This window comes from Pseudonaja textilis, chromosome 5, assembly GCF_049901715.1.
Source record: "Pseudonaja textilis isolate UNSWEBS1 chromosome 5, rPseTex1.2, whole genome shotgun sequence".
In the NCBI taxonomy this organism is placed as follows: domain Eukaryota; kingdom Metazoa; phylum Chordata; class Lepidosauria; order Squamata; family Elapidae; genus Pseudonaja; species Pseudonaja textilis.
This window is the reverse complement of record NC_141994.1, coordinates 27959533-27983570: the sequence shown is the minus strand read 5'-3', so window position 1 is coordinate 27983570 and position 24038 is coordinate 27959533. Positions and strand designations below refer to the sequence as shown.

Below are 24038 nucleotides of genomic sequence, written 5' to 3'. Positions count from 1 at the left end.
TTTGGTAGCATGGTGGTGGTGGGGATAATTTGCCTGGCCAAACTAACCCTGTACAGTCTCTGCTACATACATCGGGCTCAGCAGCAGCTTCGATCAATTGGCGGTGAACAAAACAGCCCCATTGCGTTTTGAAACATCCCTGGGGGTGGGACGGGGTTTCTAAAGTGCACATTCTCCGACTTCTCAGCAAGCCGCAGGACCTCTCCGGGCTCAGCAGAGGCAATTTGGCTAGTGTCTTTTTAGCTGGGCTGGCGTGTGTATGTGCTTTCTAGGAGTCTTCTCTTTTAAGGGGGCGCTAGCTTTGGGATTTACAGGATTTGCGGGTTGATCTGTTCCCTACCTCCTCCTCCCCACCCCCTTTCCTTTGGCTTTATAGGTAGATGGTCCTCCCTGGGATTTGCATCTGGTTCACTGCCTACAAGTCTGTTATTTTTGGAGGGTCCTTTTTGGGCAGGATGAGCTGTGGTTTTGCATTGATGTTCGGATGGATGGGTGTGTGGTTGTTTAATTCCATTAATGAAGTTCACTTTATCTTAAGTGCTGCCTTTGAAACTATAGTTTTTCATTTGTGCATTTTAGAAAGCTTTGGTGTAAGAGTAAGAACTTAGAGTGTATTCATATTGTAGCTCTGGTTTTAAGATTGGGATCATATAAAGTTGAAAGGGAATAATGATAATAAATAAAAAGTAGAATATCATAGCATTAAGTAGAAAGTTACTCTTTTGACATTTGCTCTCTTGTAAAATATATGTTATCCTGCTGTAAACATATTTCCTTATGCATTTACTCATTGGTAAACATATGCCTGAAATCAATTGCATCCTCCTGGATCAAGTATATGATCCTGTTATCTACATCCTTCATAAATAATCCTTCATGAATCTTTCCATAAATGCCACCCCATTTCCTCCAGAAATTGGCACGTAACTATATATCCAACTGTCAAAGCACACACATCTTTGACCTATGGTGTTAACAAAAGGCTGAAGTGGTCAGTTAGGCAGACAACAGAGAAAAGATAAAAACATCTATTTTCCTAGCTATTGATAAAATTTAAATATCTAAAATGTCAAGGATATTTTGATCTGTTAATCATGGGGATCTGAATATTTGCTCATACCATGTCATAATGTTGTCTTTTTTATCTTTTCAACATTTTACTGAGCACACCTATTTGTGTTCTTACAATTCTATATAACTATATACAGCAACCACAAAAGGAAGCCACTACATGGAAATAAAAAATCAACATCGTAAAATAAAATATGTAATAAATTGTGCATATCCGTACTCTTGTAAAGTTGTTATATGTCAGAGATTATCTTAGACTTTCTAATTTAGACCTGCAGGTGTTTTATTTCACGCTGCCTTACATCTAATGCAGAAATACGGTAAACATAATAAAATATTGTTAGGTTGAATTCATAGCACTTACACTTACACTCTAAAATAGTAATTGAGTCAAACTTACTGTAGCTCATTTTTACAATGTTCTATTGTAAACATTTGGAAGATATATGTCTCTTTCTAGTTTAAGTCACCTGCCAGTTTATATTAATGCATCTTTATCTATTGTGCTCTATTTCATACTGCTCCAGGAGATTTTTACATGATTTCATATGATAGCATACATCCTACTATAGCAGAAAATTGACTTGAAATTCAACTACTCTATTTCTCCTGTCTGACAGACCTTGAAATACAAAATAAAATTTTATATAAAGATGGAAATAATAACAGATAATTTATTTTTTCCAACTAGAGAAGGAATTCATGAACTAAGAGGGTGTTTGGTTGGGTGGATTAATAATATATATCAAGACTTTTAAGAGGAAATTTCCAAGCAGAAAACAACTGAGGAGAATTTATGAGTGAGAATATATGGTACATATGCCAACTCTGTAAAAAGTGTTTACGAATATTTATTTCTTCTCTTCTGATGTTGACCTGTTAAGTTTTTAATCCAACTCATGTTGAGTTCTTAGAATATTTCAGTCATTATATGTTGTAACTAACTAGCATTTATTCATATTTAGGTTGTAAAGTAGTATCTGCTTCTTTTAATAATTTGTCAGTTATGTTCACCATATTTTTCTTAATAATTTTTAGAGGATTTTCATGAAGAAGTATTTGTGTTAGGTATTTCTCCCGTTTAATTTTGCTCTTAGTTTTCCTTGACACATCTGGAATGGTATATGAAATGGCAAACTTCACAAAGTAGACAACATGCTGGAAAAAAGTTAATAGAAAGACAATCAGTTTCTTACAATGAACAAGTATTATTGGAGGGAGAAAAAACAGCATAATTGTTGATGTGCCCGTTTGTAATTCTCTGATTAATGTGAAAGGTATATAATGCTGTTTCTTATCATTCATTGTGATAGAGGGATCTGATCTCTAGACAAAAAATCAAATTGTACCCCACAGAGTAATTGTCTTAGCTCAACTAAAAAGAGAAATATTTCTTTATGCAATGCTGCAGGATGGTTAAAAAAAAGAGGTTATTTAGTTGGCAATATCTGTTCCATTAATTCAGCATTTGATTACAAGTAAACTACTGGCATTGAGGCCATTATTGTGTATATAAGGTGTGGGAGCATAGCATTCTAATGCCATCTCCTTAACATTAACATTAGATTTGCTTTTTCTTATCTCAGTCATTACAAAAGTAATGAAAAGGCAGCATCCATATATGCATTCTCTTTGGAAATTATTTTTATCCTCCATCTTAAAAAATTAAACAGAAGAACTGTTGCCATTTTGTTAGGATAATACAACACAGGAAAGATTTTTTAAAAATACAAATTTCATCCTCATTGAACATTTTTTTCACAAAGTGCATATTTAAGAACAGTGAAGGTAAAATTAAACTGATTTAGAGTCTTTTCATTTAAATAAAAAATATTTGCAAATTTTTGGTATCCATTTTTAACTAAAGAAAGAACATAAAATTGATAGTAAGAATCAGAAATAAAGTATGGATGGAGTGATCTGGTTAAAAAATGACAGTAAAACCAGATGAAGAGTTAATGACATCAGAGACAATGCTTGAAGTATAGAACTGAATTTAGCACCGGTCAAAGTACAAGAGAATATTTCCATACATACATTCATGTCTGTTATAAATTGATTTGAAATCAATCCTACTTGCCAGCTTTTATAGTTATATAAAGTAGAATCTGCACATCGGTAAGTGTGGGTAACAAACTATTTGGAGAGACCTAATAGCAAGTTCCCTTAAATAATATGCTTTTATTAATAATTTTCACTGATTGTATATGATAATCTATGATGGCTGGCAGAAGGAATAGTCTGTGATAGGTTCATATAAGTATAGACAAAGGGAAACTGGATAGTTGTAAGAAATATACAACAGATACTGACAGGGCTTTAATGCTAAAAATTGGGGAAAAAACAGTTAAGATTTAGAAATAAATATACTGACCTCCATCACAAGGATGAATGCTAACTTGGCTGCAATAACATGCCAGTAATAAATATTATGTTCATATTGATGTTTGTGTCCAGGAGGGTTTCGGAAATCTCGATATCTAACATAGTTAAAAAAAAGTCATTCCAACAATTATTTCAAATGTCTGCATTAATGTACATAGACCAGAAGGGGGAGCAAAAGATACCTGTTGCTCTGATTTTAACTCAACATACTGTATAAGAAAATGTAATCAGAATAAATTACAATCAAATATGCAACCAGGGGTGGGATCTGACAGGATTAACTACCGGTTCAGTGATTAACGAGGTTCAGTGATTTACGATGTGCTTCCCTGCATGCTGTGCATGCGCCTGTAAATCGTCATCAGCTTGATGCCTGGACAGCTAAGCAGTGCTGCGTGCAGAGAAGCAGCCTTTGAAAAAGCACTTTTTTCCTGCTTTTTAAAATGCAGTTGTGCCTCGCACAGCAGCTGAAGTTGAAAAAGCAGGAAATAAAGGTCAGGTAAGAGCCCGGGCGGGCAGGTAAGCAAAAACATCAGCAGACATAGAACCAGTTCTATGTCTGCTGCTCTTCAGAGCTACCGGTTCTACAGAGGTGGACAGAAGCGGTAGAAACCCACCCCTGTATACAACCATATCAGAATTGCAGAATTGCATCATACTACTTTTATATTTTTATGTAAGATAATAAAAATAGTTGCGTAGAAGTAAATTACCTTGATTTTCCTTTTAGCAATTTTAATTTCCATTATTTTATACAGCCTAACAAGCAAAGGCATACTGATTTTGTTCCTATCTAATAACTTTAATCAGACTTTAATATAGACTTGCCTGCATATTGTCAAATTGGCAAATATGGGAATAACATGTGGCTTGCTTTCATTTCGGAAATCTGATACAGCAAAAATAGAAAGAGTATTGTTTATATATCCCTTCATGGTATAGCTACTGTGATCTCCATAGGGTGGGACTGAAAATGACCAGAAGTAAACCAGGCGTGGAATCATATCTGATGTAAAAGCAATTATCATTGCCTATATTGAAAACAGGAATAAGAGAACATTCGCTTGCTGAGATGGTTGGTTATAGAAATCAAATAAATCAAATAAAAACAGATGGTTTAAATCTTCCTAAACAGAGATATACATGGATAAATATTATACAGATTATTTGCATTCTTGGTAGAGTACAAATACAGCATAGAACTCCTATTTATTATTTCTACTAAATTCATTATTTCTGCTAAATTCTTCTAAATACACAGCAATTGCTTTCAGGAAAATCTGTTGTAACATATCCCTTCTTTCTTTATGATTGTACCTCCTTCTTTATGTCTCACTACTTTAAATTATTACAATGTATTCTATGAACCAACAGCATTTTCTAATTATTATTACTAATAATCTAACTAATTACTAATAATTTAATAATAAATTTATCGAATTTATTCTTTCTATAAAGCTTGCAGTAACAATAGCTATAAGTTTATTTAATAATTTATTTTCATTTTACCTAATATTCCTCACTGATGTCAGAATATGCAAAGTCTCAAGCACTGTCCAAAGGTCTTCAGGTCTGACAGAACAGTGGGGAATGGAAGGATTTATATTATAAACATTATTATATAATATAATATAAATCCTTCCATTTCCCACTATCTTGTCAGACCTGAAGAAGCTTCTTGGATGAGAAGTGAAAGTTCTTCAAAGAAAAAACAAGAAGTCCAGTTGCCTCCAGAATAAGTTGCTTCCCCTCTTTTGGGGAAAAGAGCATTATCTTTGCCTGGTGCAGTTTGTTTCAAAGCTGATTCCTTCACAAATTAAATATTTTAAATTACATGTCAGCTTATGACAATTGGCTAGAGATCTACCATTTATATTAGTTTATATAATTTACAGATAGCAATATAAGAAACTAAATTTGAGTTAAATATTGCAAGGTCTGAATTTTCTCTACTTGTGTTTATCCCAAACATTTTTGAAAAATGATGTTTGAATCTTGGTAAATCATTTAAAGAAGAAACATGTTTAAAAGACTATTATCTCTCTTTAAAATGTAGATTATTTATATAGTTCCTTTTATGACATAAGTTTTCAATGTCTTAATATCTATTCAAATCTGTGTAATAAACCTGAGAATGTATCTTAGGTAGAAACTTTTATATCACTGATCTACCATGATTTGAATTTTTTTGCAACAAGAATTAGTAGCTTCTCTGACTGATTGAATTAAAAAAAGATGATTTAACTATTTATTTAATTTTAAGATGTATAAGTCTGCCCAACTCAGTCAGTGTGTATCTGAGGGTGCAGGGTACAAGATAAACACAATAAATCAAGAAGAAACTAACAAATATAACAATGAGCAGACAGTATAGAAAAAGAAAAACTAAAATGGTGGCAAAGTGCACAACAAACAAACAACCCCCATAGGGGGTTGGGGGGACACATACCACCCAGCTGGCCTTTAATGGCTGGGGGAAGTCCCAGGCCTTAACGGCTTTCCTAAAAGTAGGAAGATTTGAGGCTTGTTTTACATTAAAGGGATATAGAGAGAGAGATCATATTTTATGTTCCTATTATTGCTTATCTGTCAACCCTGAAGTGAACTTGGCTGAGGCCATCTTTGAAGCTTCAGGGCTGCCACAAGGAAGAAAAAGAGATGGGGGGGAAGGGGAAATAGATAGTTGGGGTTTGTAGTCAAAACAAAAAATTTTCCTGTGGGAGCCAAGGCCCAACAGGTGCTGGGGAGAGGAGGAGTGGAGTAACCAAGAAACCGGCCAGCATCTCTTTTGGACAATGGGACTGATGATGTGGTAGGAAGGGGGAACTTTCACTTTTTAATTAAATGAAAACCGCAGGAACTTTCAGAGTCGGTTTTCACCAATTGTGCCAGTATGATGTATCCAATAAATTGTTCTTTGAGGAGTTCTGCTTTCAGTGGGCACATTACTTGCAATGTTGACACTATCTCTGTATAAATATTTTAGGAAAACAGCAGGATATTCATTAAACTGATCTAAGTCATGACAGATGTATTTATTTATTTTATAAAATTATATGCCACCCATCTCACCTGGAAGTGACTTTAGGAGGCTTACAAATAGATCGAAAGTATTTCACAAATTTATTAACCAATTATCAATTTTGTGTTTGTAATGGATACACTAAGTATGTTGGTGTTGTTATCCTGTGTGATGTTTCAGGCAATCATTTTAAATATGAATAAAAGATATAAGGAGATATCCTTGGATTTCAGTAGTTCTAAAATCTTGGCATTTTACACAATTTAGGTGGACTTTTTTCTTCTTCTTTTTCTTCTGTTCAATCATATCCAATTCTCAGAGACCCCCTCCAGTTTTCTTGACAAGATTTTTCAGAAGTATTTTGCCTTTGCCTCTTTCCTAGGGCTGGGAGTAAGTGGCTAACCTAAGGTGTCTCTGTGTACTAAGGCAGGAGTAGAATTCACAGACTTCCAGTTTCTAGACTGATGTCATAACCGCTACACCAAATTAGCCCTCATTTCTGTGGAATGCCTATATGTATATCTGCAAAGTATTTAAAAATATAGTACAATGCTTATTAATTTTCTGAAAGAATCTTTAGTTCACTATTAAAGTAGGGAGATTTGGTTTTGAACTCTTGAATCTATAGCTTATATCCTGTGACAATATATTAAACACTCTCATCTGTTTAACTGTCCTCAGAAACGATTCGATAGGGGGACAAAAATGCCAAAACTGGTCTAAATATCTGGCTGACTCTGCGACCAACTATTATAATCTGCCAATACATATAGGAAGACTTGCTTGGAGCAGTTATTTAACAGGACAAATAGGCCTCCAAATTCCTGGTCTGAAACCAGAGTGGAATCAATCTTGATAATTTGCTTTCTTTCAGCCAATACCCTTCCAAGTACCATGCACTCAAGTGGCATATCTCATATATCTCTGTGCCCAGGAAATTATTTAGGAAAGCTACTAGTATGTCTCTTTCAAGGCACCCAGATGGTCTCTTGACATAATAGGTATCCAATCACTTTTCTCTGCTAGCTGCAATTTTTTCCGATCCCAGTATTTCATGCTCTGGTAGCTTCCTGCCTAGATAAATTCAATATGCTGCATATGGAGTTGCATTTGAACAGGACAAAAGGCTACAGACAACTGTCAGGAATAGTTATTAAATTACCATTTCTAACAAATTCATGCAGTGAAGAGAACTGAACATGAATTTATCAGAGGAGATGGATGGTTCTTAATAATGGGATTATTTTTCACTCTCTTATAATAATAATAATTAATAATAATAATGGAATAGATAGAGGTAGTTTTGGTTTTGGTTTTAAATGTTTGGCTAAATAAGTACCCTCAGATTCTAGTGCAGAGTTGGTGATTGGGCTGTCTACTGAACCTGTTTGTAGCACGCTCAGCTTTTACATTTGTGATAAGTCAGATATTACAAAGGCCCTTAAGTCTCTCATGGTTCTTAATCAAAAGAACAACACATGAAAGCAGACTACTAATATTTGGGGGAGGATGACTGAAAATTCTGTTCTTTGCATATGATGTCTTTTGAATGAGGTTCTATTAACTGTAGTTGGCCTGAATTATTTATTAGATTTAAATCCCATATTTTTTTTTCTAAAATCTCCTTCATTTAATTACGACAAAAATATATCTCTGAAATGGATTGGGGAGAGAGAGAGAGAGACAGAAAGACTGACTGAGGTTCAGGTGAGTTTTGGTGGCTGAGAGTGAACCTGAATCTGAGTCTCTCTAGTCCAACTACTGTTTAATCATGGTTGGTTTTTATAATATCTAACAAGTGAATTATTAAAAAGTACACATTCTTGTAATGTTTATAAGCAGGTAATGTTTGTTGCAAATATGTACTTACATTGGTTATCACAGCCAGAATGGCTATTCCTTGCATGATAGGTTGCCATGCCCCTATATGTTGGGCTTTTTGGGAAACCATGCGTCTATACTGTGTGGTAATCTTCCAAGCATCCACGTGAATTTCCAATAAATTGTTAATAAGGGCCAGAAGTGGTGCCAATGGGAATGATGTTACAAATAATGTTACAAATCCAAACTGTATAACTGAAAATAATGAATACATTATTACATTGTTAATGGAACAGTAGTGCTTTATCTGTTTTGAAATATTGTATCAGCCAAAATTGTAGCTATTCAAGATCAGCCAAAATCCATCAATTCCTAATATATGTGAACTAATTGAACACAACAATCTGGTATGCTTATTTAGATACATTTATTGGCAATTTGCAGCTATCAAGAATCAAGGCAACAATTAAAAGGTTCTTTATTGTTAATTTAAAAAAAATTAAAAAGCTTTTGAGTTGAGCTCAATTTTCAGTAATGAAAGTTCATGTAATACATGACCTTCCTGGCTTGCTTTAGGGATGGAGTTGCCAAGTCTTTTCATTATGTTTTGACATCTTTCCAATCCAGCCCAAAGCCCTAAAAGTCCTAGACTGCTTTTATTAAATAGAACTGACCGTGATTACCTTTTTATATCAGCAGAAATCATCTAAATGCCACCAGCTGTTGAATTATATTGTTAATTAGGATGCTTTTTTTAAAAAAAATACAGCTGAAGTATTTTATTGCTATGTACTTTTCTCTTGCTAAAATAGACCAAAACATACAGGAGATATTCACAACATGATGCATATCATTCAAAGTTTATTCAATCATTTGCAGTATCTTATTCAATAAATTTCCAGCATGTTATTCAATATTTCAACAAAAGAATATTTACATTATTAATGTGGTGATCATCTATCTCTCTGTCTGTCTGTCTGTCCATACATACATACATGTATACATACATACATACATACATACGTACGTACATACATCATATATATGGTACATTCAAAAAGTATTCAAACCCCCTTTACTTTTGTCATTTTGTTATGCTACAGCCCGATTCTACAGTTGTTGAAATTCACTTTTTCTCATTAATCTATGCCCAGTACCCCATAATAACAAACTAAAAACAGATTTTTAGAAATGTCTGTAAATTTATTAAAAAGAAAAAGAAAAAAAACTGAAATATCACATTGGCATAAGTATTCAGACCCTTTGCAGCAACACTTGAAATTTAGCTCAAGTGCCTCCCATTTCTCTTGATAGTTGCTGACATGTTTCTATGCCTTGATTGGAGTCCACGTATGGTAAATTAAATCGATTGGACATGATTTGGAAAGGCACACACCTCTCTATAGAAAGCCTTACAGGTGACAATACGTACTGTAAAAGAGCAAAATTCAGGAGATTAAAGGGACTGCCTGCAGAGTTCAGAGCAAGGCACAAATCTGGGGAAGGCTACAATAAAATTTCTGCTGCACTGAAAGTTGAATTAAAAAGTTTGAGCATCTTTTCAGAGAGAGGTAAGCATGAATGGACTTTGTATTCAAGACACATACCGAAGCATTTTTAATACTGAAGTCTATGACTCAACCAAAATTCCAGCATAAATTTACACATTCATTTTACATATAATTTAAGCATCGTTCTTTGCATTAGGCCTGCGTATGTGTGTAGGATTACAAACATGTACATGAGATACACACACATTCTCTTCTTTTCCCCTATTCTGTATTTAACAGAATTTGTGAAGCAAACTTTGATCCAATATATAACATGACAACAAGAAATAAAATGGTTGGTTGACTTACCCATTTCAAGGTATTCATAAAACAATCTAAGCTTGCCATTGGGCTGCAAATGGTAGTCCTGCTCCCAGCGAGGAACAATAGTTTCTGATCGTGTAACTGAGCGGCATCTCCCAGTCAAATTTTTAAGCCACCTGTACATTTGGAGAATCAGCAAGATTTATTCTATCTGCTAGAGCAGAGGTTTAAATTTGAATTCTATCAGCATTTCTTTGTAGCTCCCAAAGTTCCTCAAAATAGTAGAGCTAAACATTTCAATTTTTCCTCACATCGGGAGGATTTGATCAATCTATTTCAAATTGAAAAAATAAAACACAATCAATTGATAATTTCTATGTTCAAAATAATCCCAAATCGATAAAGAAGGAGGAGCCAGCTGGTGTCATTGCAAATGGGTGTGCGAGAGTTTCTGTCCATCTGTAGGGGCAACAGGAGAGGAAGGGCTCTCTGCAGATCACAAATGGATGGCAGTTCATTTTGCTGGTCAGGAGAAATCCTTCCTGAAAGAAGTTGGAGAAGAATACGGCCATTAATGGCCAAACTGAGGCAATGACAGCTGGTCAGAGTAAGCAGTGAAAAAGTGGAAGGAAGCAGTGGATTGGACCTTTTCCCAACTCCTACCAAAGTGAGTGAAATTCCAGTGCTGATTGAAGAAGAAAGGGGGGCTCTGCACAGAAGAAGGGAAGGGAATATCTCTCCCTCCACTTTAGAAGTGGCAAGAAAAAAAAAAACACGGAGCAGTCACAGATCTATAAGCAAACTGGGAGAATTGTTGTTATAAAAAAAATCAGAGAAATTGGACTGGACCTGTTAAAGAAGATCCAGATAGAGCTAACTTGGGATAGAGATAATTTATAATTATATTGAGTCACTTTTCTGAACTTTGGGCTAAAACAGAGAAAGCAAAATGTCTAACCCCCTTACTTTGACATATAAAGTATGGTAAGAAGAGAAGAAAGGAGCAAGGAGGACATCTACTGGCCAAAGTGGGTATAAAATGTGGATTAAAGCTGTCTTCACCTTTTTGGAATACTGATCTACTGGAGGTTGGTGACTTAACAGGACTTGTGAACTGGTGGATTATAAACATTCTCTATGGACCTACAATACTACTGGCCAATGTGGGTATAAAATGGAAGCATCGTGGAAGTGATGAATATTTCCTTTTTTCTCTTCTCACTTCTTGGACACTATAACTCTGGCTGACTTGTGGCGGATTACAAACAATGTGGATTAAAGCTGTCTTCACTTTTTTGGAATACTGATCTACTGGAGGTTGGTGACTTAACAGGACTTGTGGATTACAAACATTCTCTATGGACCTACAATACTACTAATGGACAAATAAAGCAGAACATTAAGGACAAGTATAACAAACCCTTTTGGATTACCAATTCCCTCCTCTTATCCTGGTCTCATCACTATCATAATCATCGTCATCACCATTACTATTATTATCATTTCCTAATTACATATAGGGCATTGTGGAGTACAAAAGAATGGACTAAAAGAAGAATGGAAGTGGATTTTTCTTTTTTATAGCTATTGGTTAAGCGAGATTTGGTGTGCTGGAGGGTTATATATGTGTCAAAAATGATTGGAGGTGTTGGTTACTGAAAAAGCTGACAAAATTGCTGACCATGACAAGCACTTCAAACGTAACTAAGATAGAGTTAGGGAAGAAACCTGCCTCCACACCATCATCAGCTACCTCAAGCCTATCCAATCAGAGGTCAATAGAAGACATGTTACAAATGGAGAGATCAAACCCATTTAGGGAATTACAGACCATGCTCCAGTCGATGCAGGAGACTATGACAAAAAACCACGACAAAATGAAGAGGGAAATAGGACAAGTGAGAAGTGATATAGGAGAATTAAAAGACAAGATACAAAAGATGAATGAAAATTTTGACAATTTCCAGCAACTGATTACAAAAAATGAACAAAAAATACAGGAAATAGAAGAGAGGATGGATAAAGAAGAAACAATAAAATAAGGAAAGGAGTAAGGAGGATTCTACCTAGAACCTTCTTCAAAGTGGCAGAAGAGTTAAATATATAAGATGTATGGAGAGAGAGGAACCCGGGGGAAAACCAATACACATTTTATTCTAACAGACACAGATCCTGGTCTGAATAGACATGATGTGGATGTTGATGGAATTAAATACAAATGTATATGAGGCAGTAATAAATACAAATTTCTGGCCAGATCACAATCCTATGAGAATTAGCTGGAAAGAACTAAAGACACGTATAAGATGGACTCTGAACTAATCGATACTAAAAGATATAGAATTTAAAGAGATGTTGGAAAAACAAATGGGATTCTTCTTTAAAGAAAAGGAAAGAAGACACTTTGTTACAAAACACTTTGTTATGGGATACAGAGAAAGCATATATGAGAGGAGTTGCCATAACATTTACAGCGAAGAAAAATAAAAGGAAGAAGCAATAACAAAGAACCTTAGAAGAAGAATATAAAAGACTTGAAGCAGAGTTACAAAAGGAAACACACACACACACAAACTAAAGCAGCAAATGGACCTAACTAAACATAAATTGAATATCCTTGAAAAAGAAGAATGAAACAAAACTTTTCTGAGAATGCAAATAAATCAGGAAGATGGCTAGCTTATAAATTGAAAAAGGAAAAACAGCAAAAAATGGATAAGTAAATTGCAAGATAAAGATGTAATTCTACGTTATCAAATTGAGGAAAAAAAGATTATTATCCAGGACTTTTATAGGGAACTATATGATAATGAGAAATATCCAGAGGAGAAAATACTACACTATCTAGTATCAGAAAGTGCCAGAAACAATGAACTCTATGCTGAATGACAGAACTACAACCGAACTAGCAGAGGCAATTGAAAACAACAAAACACCAGGCCCAGATGGGCTACCGGCAGAAATATACAAACAGCTACAAGATATTTTGGGCCAATCATTATTAGAGGTGTACAATGCAGTTTTATCTGAAGTGACACAAATATCTTTGTAAGGGGGTTCTTGTCTACTTGGTCAACATTCTCATCTACACTGAGATGTTGGACGACCACATACCCCTAGTCTGCCAAGTACTGGAAAAACGTCTAGCAGCAAACCTGTATTAGGTAGATATACATTTAAGAGATGGACCCAGCCAAAGTACAAGTTGTTTTGGGCTGGCAGCCCCCTTGTACCTGCAGACAGCTACAAAGCTTCTTTGGGTTTGCAAAATTCTACCGATAATTCACCCCCTCCTTCATGAGGATTGCCAAACCCATGACAGACGTCCTAAAGACAGGGGGTCCAGGAATGAAACCCCACCTGGAACAACCCCTATGGTGGCCTAACCTGCCAAAAAGCATTTGAAACATTGAAAGAACTGTTTGCAGAAGAACCAGTATAGAAGCATCCTGACCCCGAACAACCCTTCGTCATTTAAGCAGACAGCACTGACGTGGCAGTGGGAACAGTGTTACTCCAAAGAAACAACTAAGAAAGCCTACAGCCCTGTGCCTACACCTCTCGCAAGCTCACGGACACAGAGAGACGATGGGCTGCATGGGAAAAAGAGGCTTTTGTAGTGAGATGGGCACTGCAATCCTGGCGCCACTTGCTGGAAAGGGGGCAGAGACCATTCAAAGTCTGGACCAACCATAAAAACATGGAAGCCCTTAGGACCCCTTCAACTGATTCGACTTCGTGCTAAAACACATCCCGGGGGGGAAGGAACTTTCTGGCTGACGCCCTCTCCCCCAGTACAAATGCAAAAGTGAGGAGGTCGTAAATGGCATCACCCCCCCTGCCCAAATAGCTGTCCAAGTAACCACCAGATGGCAATGCTGTGATTGGCAAGACCAACCTGCAGACGACCTAACTCCAAAACTCAAAACCAAACTGCTAGCAGACCCCTGGTTCCGGAACAATCAACACACCTTGACCAAAAGAGATAACCTGGCATGGAAGGGGACAAAACTCTACGATCTGGAATCCCTATGCACCCTAGTTCTTCAGAGAAGCCACAACGCCAAACCTGCAGGCCACTTTGGGTTCTTAAAGACTTTACACTTGGCCCAGAGGCAGTTCTGGTAGCCTGGCATAAAGAAAGATGTAGACAGTTATGTGAAAAGTTGCATCATCTGCGCCACAATGAAAAAACGACCAGGAAAACCGCCTGGACTGCTACAAACAGTAGCAAGACAGACACAGACTTCAATGGATAATTAGAACTGCAGAAAAAAACAATTGCTACCAACCTGCCTTCCATTGAGGACCTGTATACAGCTTGAGTCAAAAAGAGGGCTGTGAAAATATCTACAGACCTCTCACATCCTGGATATAAATTGTTTCAACTTCTACCCTCAAAACGATGGTATAGGGCACTGCACACCAGAACAACTAGACACAAGGACGGTTTTTCCCCAAACACCATCACTCTGCTAAACAACTAACTCCCACAACACTGTCAAACTACTTAATAAGACTGCATTACTATTATTCCTCTCATCCTTCCTATTACCTATCTCTTCCTCTTATGACTATGTGTTGCTTGTATCTTTAAAATTTATATTGTTTTATTTGTTTTCCTAGTATGTTTGATTACTTATTAGTAACCTATGACTATCACTAATTGTTGTATCTTATGATTCTTGATGAATGTATTTTATTTTTTCTTATGTACACTGCGAGCATATGCACCAAAGACAAATTCCTTGTGTGTCCAATCATACTTGGCCAATAAAGAATTCTATTCTATTCTATTCTATTCTATTCTATTCTATTCTATTCTATTCTATTCTATTCTATTCTATTCTAAATGGAAGAAGAACAAGTTAAAGAGATGATGATAGCATGGGCCAAATTTTTTTGACATAGTATAGATTTGGATAAATGGCAAAAGTTTTGGGAGAAAAATTGGAAACTGTCAATGGCCACATCTTATAAGGAAAATCTCTATAAAATGTTCTATAGGTGGCATCTGCCCCTGGCGAGATTAGCTAAAGTGTTTAAAAATATGTCCCCAACCTGTTGGAAATGTAAAGAATCAAACATATTTATTTATTTTATTTATTTATTTTGTTAAACAATTATTAGATAACAGGTATAAGTATAAACATGGTTATAAATACATGAAATGGATATGAATAAGAAAAAAAGAAATAATAGGACAGGGAAGGTAGGCACGTTTTGGTGCGCTGATGCATGCCCCCTACAGACCTCTTAGGAAAGGGGTGAGGTCAATAGTAGACAGTCTAATGTGAAGAATATTACATTATATGGTGAACTTGTTTAAAGGTAAGGAAATTTTGGACTCAAATACATACGTGGCTAGTAAAAATGACCAAACAATATATAGATCTTAAGCCAGAATTGTTTTTACTAGGTATCACGCCAGAGGGCTATGACAAAGGGACAATATGTTTAATATTACTTGTTTTGACCGCAGCAAGAATTGTATACGTGCAGCAGTAGAAGAACGAAAACACCCCTTCAGAGGATGAGATGATAAGGAAGATACTAGATTGTGAGGAAATGAACAGACTAATGCTAAAAATAAAAGATAAAGGAGATTCAGAATACTATTTAACATGGAATAGGTTTCATCAATGGTTAGAAATATGAGGTAGAAGTTGGAAGGTGAAAGAATCAGGTGAGGGGACTTGGAAAGAGACACTATTTGTATTATTGATAGAGGAATGTAAATATTAGAATGATAGATGAGTTGACATATGATGTGATGGTCAGAAACTATTGTACAACACTAGCACTGTTTAAAATAGCATATATGTTATTCTGTTTTTATTTCTGCTTTAAGGCAATTGGAATGCCATGGCCAATTACACTGTATTCAGTATATCTATATATAAACAATAAAAATATATTTTTTAAAAATATCCCAAATCACTCCATATTAGTTATCAACTCTGGGCTGCAAAACTTCAGATAATCACAAAACGATAACAATAGCTTATGGTTTTCTGTATCTCTTTGTTATCATCTAGATTACCTGGATTTTGGGGGCCCAATGGGAGTGCCTTAATTTAGCTTAAACAGAGTAATAGATTTAGTTGACTTCAAGGTAAGTACAAGATCTAGTACTACTAATTTTAAACAATCATTTAATTCTCTTTTTTTATTTATTTTCTGAGTACTTCCTAGATCTTCACTGTTTTTCTGAGCATTTGACAATTAAATCTATTTTCTTGATAAAGCTCTGTTTCTTAAATCAGGGATTGCTTTTTGATCAGATACAGTGCAAACCAGTTCTTCAAATTTCTTCCAACTCCTGCTATCAATACTATTTACTTACGGAAAAAGCACTTCTTGAATGTTATTCCAGATGGCTTTGCCTCCCATTATTATTGCCAGCTGTGTTGTCAGCTCAAGAAGACATCCACCTGGATCACACTAAGCATGAAAGAAGACCAGGGAAGGGGAGGGGGGGAACAAAGTACATTATAACTTGCTCCCACAAAAAATGAAGTTCATAATAGTTTCTTAACTAAATTATGCTAAATTTTATGAAAATATTTTATACTAAAATCTGCTTAACTGGAAGTACATATATATTTGTATTTAGTCAATTTTATCCAACTATTCAGACAATAACTTTCTGTTCAACCTAGCATATTAAACTGAGCACTGAAGAATACTGGCAATCTATTTTTTCAGTTTTAATGTTCAGTAATGAAATTAGCTGTCCTAAAATTACATATCCCAAATCAGAATATAAAAAGAGACAGATTAAAAGATCTCTAACCCACTGTCTTGTTTTCACAAGCCCTAGAAGCTTCTTGGATGAGAAGTGAAACATCTTCAAGGAAAAACAAAGACATTGTTTTTTTGAAAAAGCAACTTTGGGATAATGGTGAGCCATGGTAGAACAGTGGTTAGAATGCAGTACTGCAGGATGCTTCTGCTTCTGCTGGCTGCTGGCTGCCTGCAGTTTGGCAGTTCAAACCTCACCAGGCTCAAGGTTGACTCAGCCTTCCATCCTTCTAAGGTCAGTAAAATGAAGACCCAGATTGTTGGGGGCAATATGCTGATTCTGTACATCACTTAGAGAGGACTGCAAAGCACTGTGAAGCGGTATATAAGTCTAAGTGCTATTGCTATTGTATAACCATGACCTGGAAGACTGAGTATCTCACACACACACTCTACTAACCAAGAATTCTGAGTTTAGCTGTAGCTTCAGTTTCGCATCCCAAAATAGAGCGCACATATGAAAAAGAATAGAAAAGAGATTCCATACCGTACAAGGTATATACAAAAAGAGAAGAAGGTCATAAAACACAAGACATACTCAGAAGAAGTTGGATAAGAAAATACAAAAATGACAACTCTGAAAGCATTTGCTTTCAGGGGGAGCCTGGAACCCTCCCCAGAGTGCATGTCAACCCTGAAGCTGACCTGACTGCAGCCATTTTTACAGTTTCAGTGTTGCCACACTGGAACTGCAGAATGGGGGAGATTTGAGATTGAGGGGATTCTGTAGCCAAAACATTCTCATATCTGGTAGGAGAAAGGCATAGTGATGCTATGCAGTTGTCAGACCACATCGTGATTGGACCATGTGACTTATTGTTTTGAGAAAGAGAAAAAAACTTTTAATTAGGTGAAAACCACAGGAGTCTTTAGAGTCAGTTTTCACCATATCTGTGCCAATATGATATCTCCAATAAAGCTATTATTTGAGGAATTCACCTGCCTTGGAGTTTTGTTTGCTATGGGATTATTATTTGGAAGCCTGACAGCGCATCCCCAGGTGGAAGGTTGGGGACCCCTACCCAATGTGCCTTTATGCTGTAATGGCAGGTTGGAGGGAATCAAATACCTCCCATGGACTAACAGGCCTGGTGAGCAACAGCTGGCTCATCAGTATTAACTGAAGGTGGAGGCCATATTGGGGAGAACGGCTTCTGAAGAACAGCACATGGTGTGGTGGCAGCCACTTGAACAGCGTATGCACAGTGGTATAGAAAGCAAAGGGAACACTACTACATAATATATTTCCCAGGAAAATCATGATAATGGACTTCCGGTTGTTCTTCCGTTGTGTCGGAGCGGAATCTGCAATCATGCACAGTTTCTCTCTGTGCTCGCTTGTTGGAGGGTCCTGATTGGGATCGGAATGACCCTGGAGGGGTGGTGAAGAAAGGGGGGACGGTTGAGGGGAGCCATATCTCCCCTCCCTGACAAGATAAACCCCCTCTAAAGATGTTGCAGTGGTGGTCTAAAATAGCCACCATGAAGATGAAAAGCAGTCCAGGAAACTAAGATTGTGCTGGAGCGGTAAAGTTTTGAATGATGTGTGAACTAGGCAATATACATGGACATTAAGGTACCCCGGAATTAAGAAATAAAGAACTATTTTTGATGAAAGTGTGCAAAAGCGGTGACCAGAGTGAAAAGAAAATTTGAATTTATGAAATTGGTTTTGAACATTGAAATGAATTAATTTGGAGGTGGAAAATTTAGAGGAAAATATCTGATTACAAAAGGCTTGGAAATTAAACTGGATGATTATTGGACTTTTGGCATTAAATAGACTTTCAGTGTATGTCTAGTTTAATGAAAAGAGGTGACATGATAGCAGTATTCCAATATCTAATGGGCTGCCACAAAGAGGAGGTGGTCAGCCTATTCCTCAAAGAACCTGAAGGCAGAATAAGAAGCAATGGATGGAAACTAATGAAGGAGAAAGCCAACCTAGAACTAGGGAGAAATTTCCTGACAGTTAGAGCAATTACTCAGTGGAATGACTTGCCTCTAAAGCAGTGGTGGCTAACTTTTTTGGGCTCCTGTGCCAAAAATTGTGCACATGCTCGTGTATGCATGCTCATGTGCCAGCACCCAGAAGGCAATGTGCACAATCCCCCCGCCACCGCCCCCTTACCTGAACTGCACAGTTGATTTTCAGCTGGTTTGAGGCAGGGATGGGATCCGACCGGTATAACTACTGGTTCTGTTGCTCTGCATTGCGTGTGCATGCATGAGTCGAACGAGTGCAATTTACGACCTTCTGAGCTGCCCGGACAGCTGAGCAGCACTGTGTGAGGGTGTGCAGCAGTTGGAAAACCCCTTTTTCCTGCTTTTTCAACTGCAGTTGTGCCACACAAAGCAGCTGATGTTGAAAAAGCAGGAAATAAAGGACAGGTAAGAGCCTGGGTGGGTGGGTGGGCCAAAACAGCAGCACACACAGAACCGGCCCTATGTCTGCTGCTGTTCAGAGCAACCGGTTCTACAGAGGTAGACAGAACTGGTAGAATCCCACCTCTGGTTTGAGGCCTTTTTTGGCCTCCCAGAGGCTTGAAAAAAGCCTCTGCAAGCTTTGCAAGCTGAACATAGGCCCCTTTCATCATTTCTGGTATTATAGGAAGTGACTAAATGGGCCTATTATTCGACCTGCAAAGCCCTCAGAGGCTTTTTTCAAGCCTCTGGGAGGCCAAAAAAGGCCTCAAACCAGCCAAAAAATCAGCTGTGAAGCTTGCACATGAGCAGTGAGGTAAGTTTGCCTGAGGCTCGCATGCTGGTATAAATGGCTCTGCGTGCCACCTGTGGCACACATGCCATAGGTTTGCCATCACGGCTCTTGGCAAGTTTAAGACTTGTGGACTTCAACTCCCAGAATTCCTGAGCTAACATGACTGGAGGAGGAATTCTGGGAGTTGAAGTCCACAAGTCTTAAAGCTGTCGGGTTTGAAGACCCCTGCTCTAGAAGTTGTGGGAGCTCTAAAAGTGGAGGATTTTAAGAAGAAATTGTACAACCACTTGTCTGAAATGGTATAGGGTTTCATGCTTGAGCAAGGGATTGAACTAGAAGACTTCCAAAGTGCCTTCCAACTCTGTTATTCTGTTATTTTGTTAAATTCTGTATTTCTGCCTAACTCTCCCACCTTATTTGTCTACAGCTGCCAAGTCCATCTGAACTCAGAGAAGTCACAGTTTTTGCCCAGTTCCAAAAAGGTGAAGAGGAAAAAAGTGCAATCAGCTTAATAGTTAGTTACCAGTTGAAATATACCTATAAAACAAGATTTATTTATTCATACCTCCTCATTTCTGTATTTTCCCATCCAATAAACTGGTTCACCAGGGAAACCTATAAATTTACCCTTAAAGAAAGCAACGTAGAAACATGAAGAATAATAGTTGACAAATTTAAATAAAAACATTTTCGTAGTTAGGCTATTTTCATAATCAGTCTGTGTCCTTGGTAATTCTGCAGTTTAAAAGCAAAGGAGAGAGATATTGTTAATCTAAGAGCAATTTTGGGGCAAAAATATTGTGTTATATATAGCTTAAATAACATTATTTGGGCTATTCAAACATATGTTACTATTAACTATATTGTTACTATGTTACTACCTGTTCTTCTTTTATCATGTGATCAACTGATGTTATACATGTGTATTTGTCAACTTGCGAAGCATCCCTGACCTGCTCTTGAGTTGCTGTAGGCAAGGCAGATGGGGAATCAAACCTCGCAGCTGCATCAAAGAACTTGCATTTCAGTCAAAACAAAGCACATTCCAGCTGGCAACATCAAGGTCATCTGCACGGAAACCTACAGTGGCCGGAGGGAGTGATTTCTACAACCCACGAAATTGCTTCATTGGGGAAGGTGACTGATGACACATCTTGGGGGGAAATGTGCGAATTAAGTGAGGTCAAATTGGCTTGACTTGGTCCATGCCAACATGAAGCTCCCAATAAATAACTGGATTTCTTTTGAAGCTTGGCCTGAGGCTCATGAGGTTCGGTCAGAACCCTGATGGCATTCTGGCTAGCATCGTTTAGCATAGGCGTTCTACTAAGAGCCATGGTGGCACATGCAGAACTGCATGCTAACTCCACCCACAACCAGAAGTTTGATCCTGACTGGCTGAGAGTGACTCAACCTTCCATCCTCTTGAGATTGATAAAATGAGGACTCAGACTGTTGGGGGTAATATGCTGACTCTGTAAACCACTTAGAACAGGGCTGTCAAACTCAATTTCATTGAGGGCTGCATCAGGGTTGTGTTTGACCTCGGGTGGGTGTGGGGCTATCTCAACATCACTCATGTCGGTGGTATCTGTGGTGGCCTGAGTGCTCTGCCAGCAAAACTATGCAACCCTCCTGAGCTCTGTTCGCTGGCAGAGGGTTGTAGGAGGCCATTGCAGCTGAAAATGGATTTCTCTGGCAGAGGCACTGCAGGCCTGTCCTTTGCTGTTCCCAGGGCGGCCCCATAGGCCAGATCTGAGCACCCTGTGGGCCTCATCCAGCCTGTAGGCCTTGAATTGGACACCCCTGACTTAGAGAGTGCTATAAAGGCCTATGAAGTGGTATATAAGTCTAAGTGCTGTTGCTATTGATGCACACTTCAAAGATTCCAAAGAAGACTTTTAGACCAGGCACAAAGATGAAGACAGCACACTCAGATATTCACAAAAGCAACTCAACCTTTTTTAGATTTCTTCATTTGCCTGGAAAATATTGCTGCTGCTTTAAGGAATTTACTTTTCAATGTTGGAAGCTATTTTTGACAGGTTACTGGTATTGCTTAATACATTTACTCTTGATACCGTATTGAATGTTATTATAACCTTACCAAAGTCAGTAACCATGATTGCTACTTTTTCATAGATAATGTTCAGAATCATAATAATGATGAAGTTGAGCACTGAAGCAGATACTGAAGTTGCTAATTGTGGAGTCAGGTACTTTTGTATTGTGTTTGCTCCATTGATGTGTCTTGGCAATGTTGCAGAAAATACTAGGAAAACTGAAAGTCTGTAAACAATTATACCAACAACAGATGAAAGAATGAGCAGAATCTAAAAGGAAAAGACATAAGATACATTCTTACTTTCTTACATACTTTCCTAAACATAACAACTACCTTAATAAGCATATCCATTTTTAAAAATTTCATTAAGAGACTCCCAATTAAATTCTAGAAATTATATTTCTGTCTAGAATTCACTTCTTAAACTGCAAGAAAAAAAATCATTTTAGTACCCTGAACCTGTTGTTTTTAGCTTAGTGAGGACTACATTATAGACACACAAAATTATTTCCCATCCATTGAACACTATGAGTCATTGGGTGTAGGTAGCATCATGTCACCACAGACTTATCCAAATCTATTAAACAACAGCCAAAAGTTACCCCAGGAAATGATAACCTGAAACATAACCATTGTATATGCTCTATTCTCTGTGGTCCAAAATTTGTCTTCCTACAGAGGTTGGGGATGCTCCAACAATGAAGGTTGTTAAGAAGAGATTAAGAAGAGATTAGATACCTCTTTGTCTGAAATGATATAGGGTTTCTGCTTGAGCAGGGGATTGGATTGGAAGATTTCTAATCCAAGGTTCCTTACAACTCTGTTATTCTATTATTGGGTTATGCTGTTACCCTTTTTCTATTTTTTTCTTTTTGAAAGTCATTTTTCAACTAAGGCTCCCCCATTTGAAGCTGTTTTCTTAGGCATTCCACAATATTTTTCATGCTCAGCTTACATTATCTTACTTTTTAATTGAAGCAGAAATATGGAAGATTAAAAACTATTTAACTGAAATGAACAGGCAGAAAAGAGGTATTAATCTGTAACAAGATACTCTGTGTGCCTTCAAGTCAATGATTCCTGCCATCTGCCTGGAAAGGTCTTTGAAGTTTTTTCTTGGCAAGATTTTTGAAAGTGGCTTAAAACAGTTTAGCATTTTTTGATACTGAACCATAAAAATTGAGCAACAAATAAATGAGAGAAGGAAATGGAGAAAAAAAGGAATATGATTTAGCTTTAAAATCATTCACTTTGCATTCACTGCATGCAATAATGAGCTTAATAATTTAAAAATTTTTTTGAAGAAAACACTAAAGTTTAAAACAGAGACTTCTAAGTACAATATTTTTTTCCTGAGAACACATTGGAAGAGCAAATAACTTTTTTGCAAAAGCATAACATCTGTTTATTCACTTACAAACACAAACACAACTAAATCAGCTAATCCAAAGATTGCTGTACTGTATTTCTAAAGTATCAACTGTATGATGCAGTTGGAATTAACTTTCCTTTTTCTGTTATTATGAGGTGAAAACTGAGTATTTTGCACCAAAGACGTAGCATTATGTTTAAATCCAGGTGATTGTAGTATGTAAATAGCAGTAACATGCTCTTTATTGTACATATGTGATATGTTTAACTTCATAAAATCTTTTCCTGTCATGTGTCTTATGGCCCACGTTATGCATAAAATTAAGCTAAAAACTCTGATGTACAACTGTAGTGTGTATTAGAGATGGAGATCCTTTGAGAACTCTATGCAACTAAGTGACAATAAAGTTGTTGTAAGCCTAAATGTATCAAGAGGAAGAAAGAAATAAGAAATAAGAAGAAAATGAAAAGAAAATAATAAGAAAAACAAAAACAAAAGGAAACAGAGGTCCAACAAAAAGGTAGCAGACTGCCAGTAAGGGAAAAAGAGACAAACTGTGCAGGTATATGTATGGGCATTTAAGTATGCTTATATGTACATATATGAATATGTATATGTATGTGTGTTAGGTGTATGCCTTTTGGTATATTCAGGTAGTCCTTGACCTAGAACAGTTCATTTCATGACCATTCGAAGTTACAATGGCACTGAAAAAACCCACTTATGATCATTGCAGCATCACATGAATAAAATTTGGATGCTTGACAATTGACATTCATGACAGTTGCAGTGTCTGAGAGTCATGTGATATCCTTTTGTGACCTTCTGACAAGCAAAGTCAATGGGGAGATCAGATTCACTTAACAACCATGTTACTAATTTAACAACTGTGGCAAGAAAAGTTGTAAAATGGGGCAAAACTCACTTAACAAATTTCTCATTTAACAACATAAATTTTGGGCTCA

At 36.9% G+C, this 24038-nt stretch overlaps 1 protein-coding gene across 2 annotated transcripts in view; it reads right to left on the bottom strand.

Moving 5' to 3' along the window:
* Positions 1-173: 173 nt before the first annotated feature.
* Positions 174-24038, bottom strand: part of ANO6 (anoctamin 6) — a 72046-nt gene continuing 48181 nt past the window's right edge. The window contains exons 13-20 of one of the 2 annotated variants that reach the window (XM_087934406.1): positions 21744-21969; positions 20202-20371; positions 16460-16557; positions 10159-10289; positions 8349-8554; positions 4285-4487; positions 3446-3551; positions 174-2229 (exon numbers count right to left, since the gene is read on the bottom strand). In XM_087934406.1, the coding sequence (XP_087790532.1) occupies positions 2023-2229; positions 3446-3551; positions 4285-4487; positions 8349-8554; positions 10159-10289; positions 16460-16557; positions 20202-20371; positions 21744-21969 (1347 nt within the window). In that variant the 3' untranslated portion in view covers positions 174-2022. The remainder of the gene's footprint in view (positions 2230-3445; positions 3552-4284; positions 4488-8348; positions 8555-10158; positions 10290-16459; positions 16558-20201; positions 20372-21743; positions 21970-24038) is intronic. The other variant, XR_015743804.1, reaches the window with a different exon arrangement.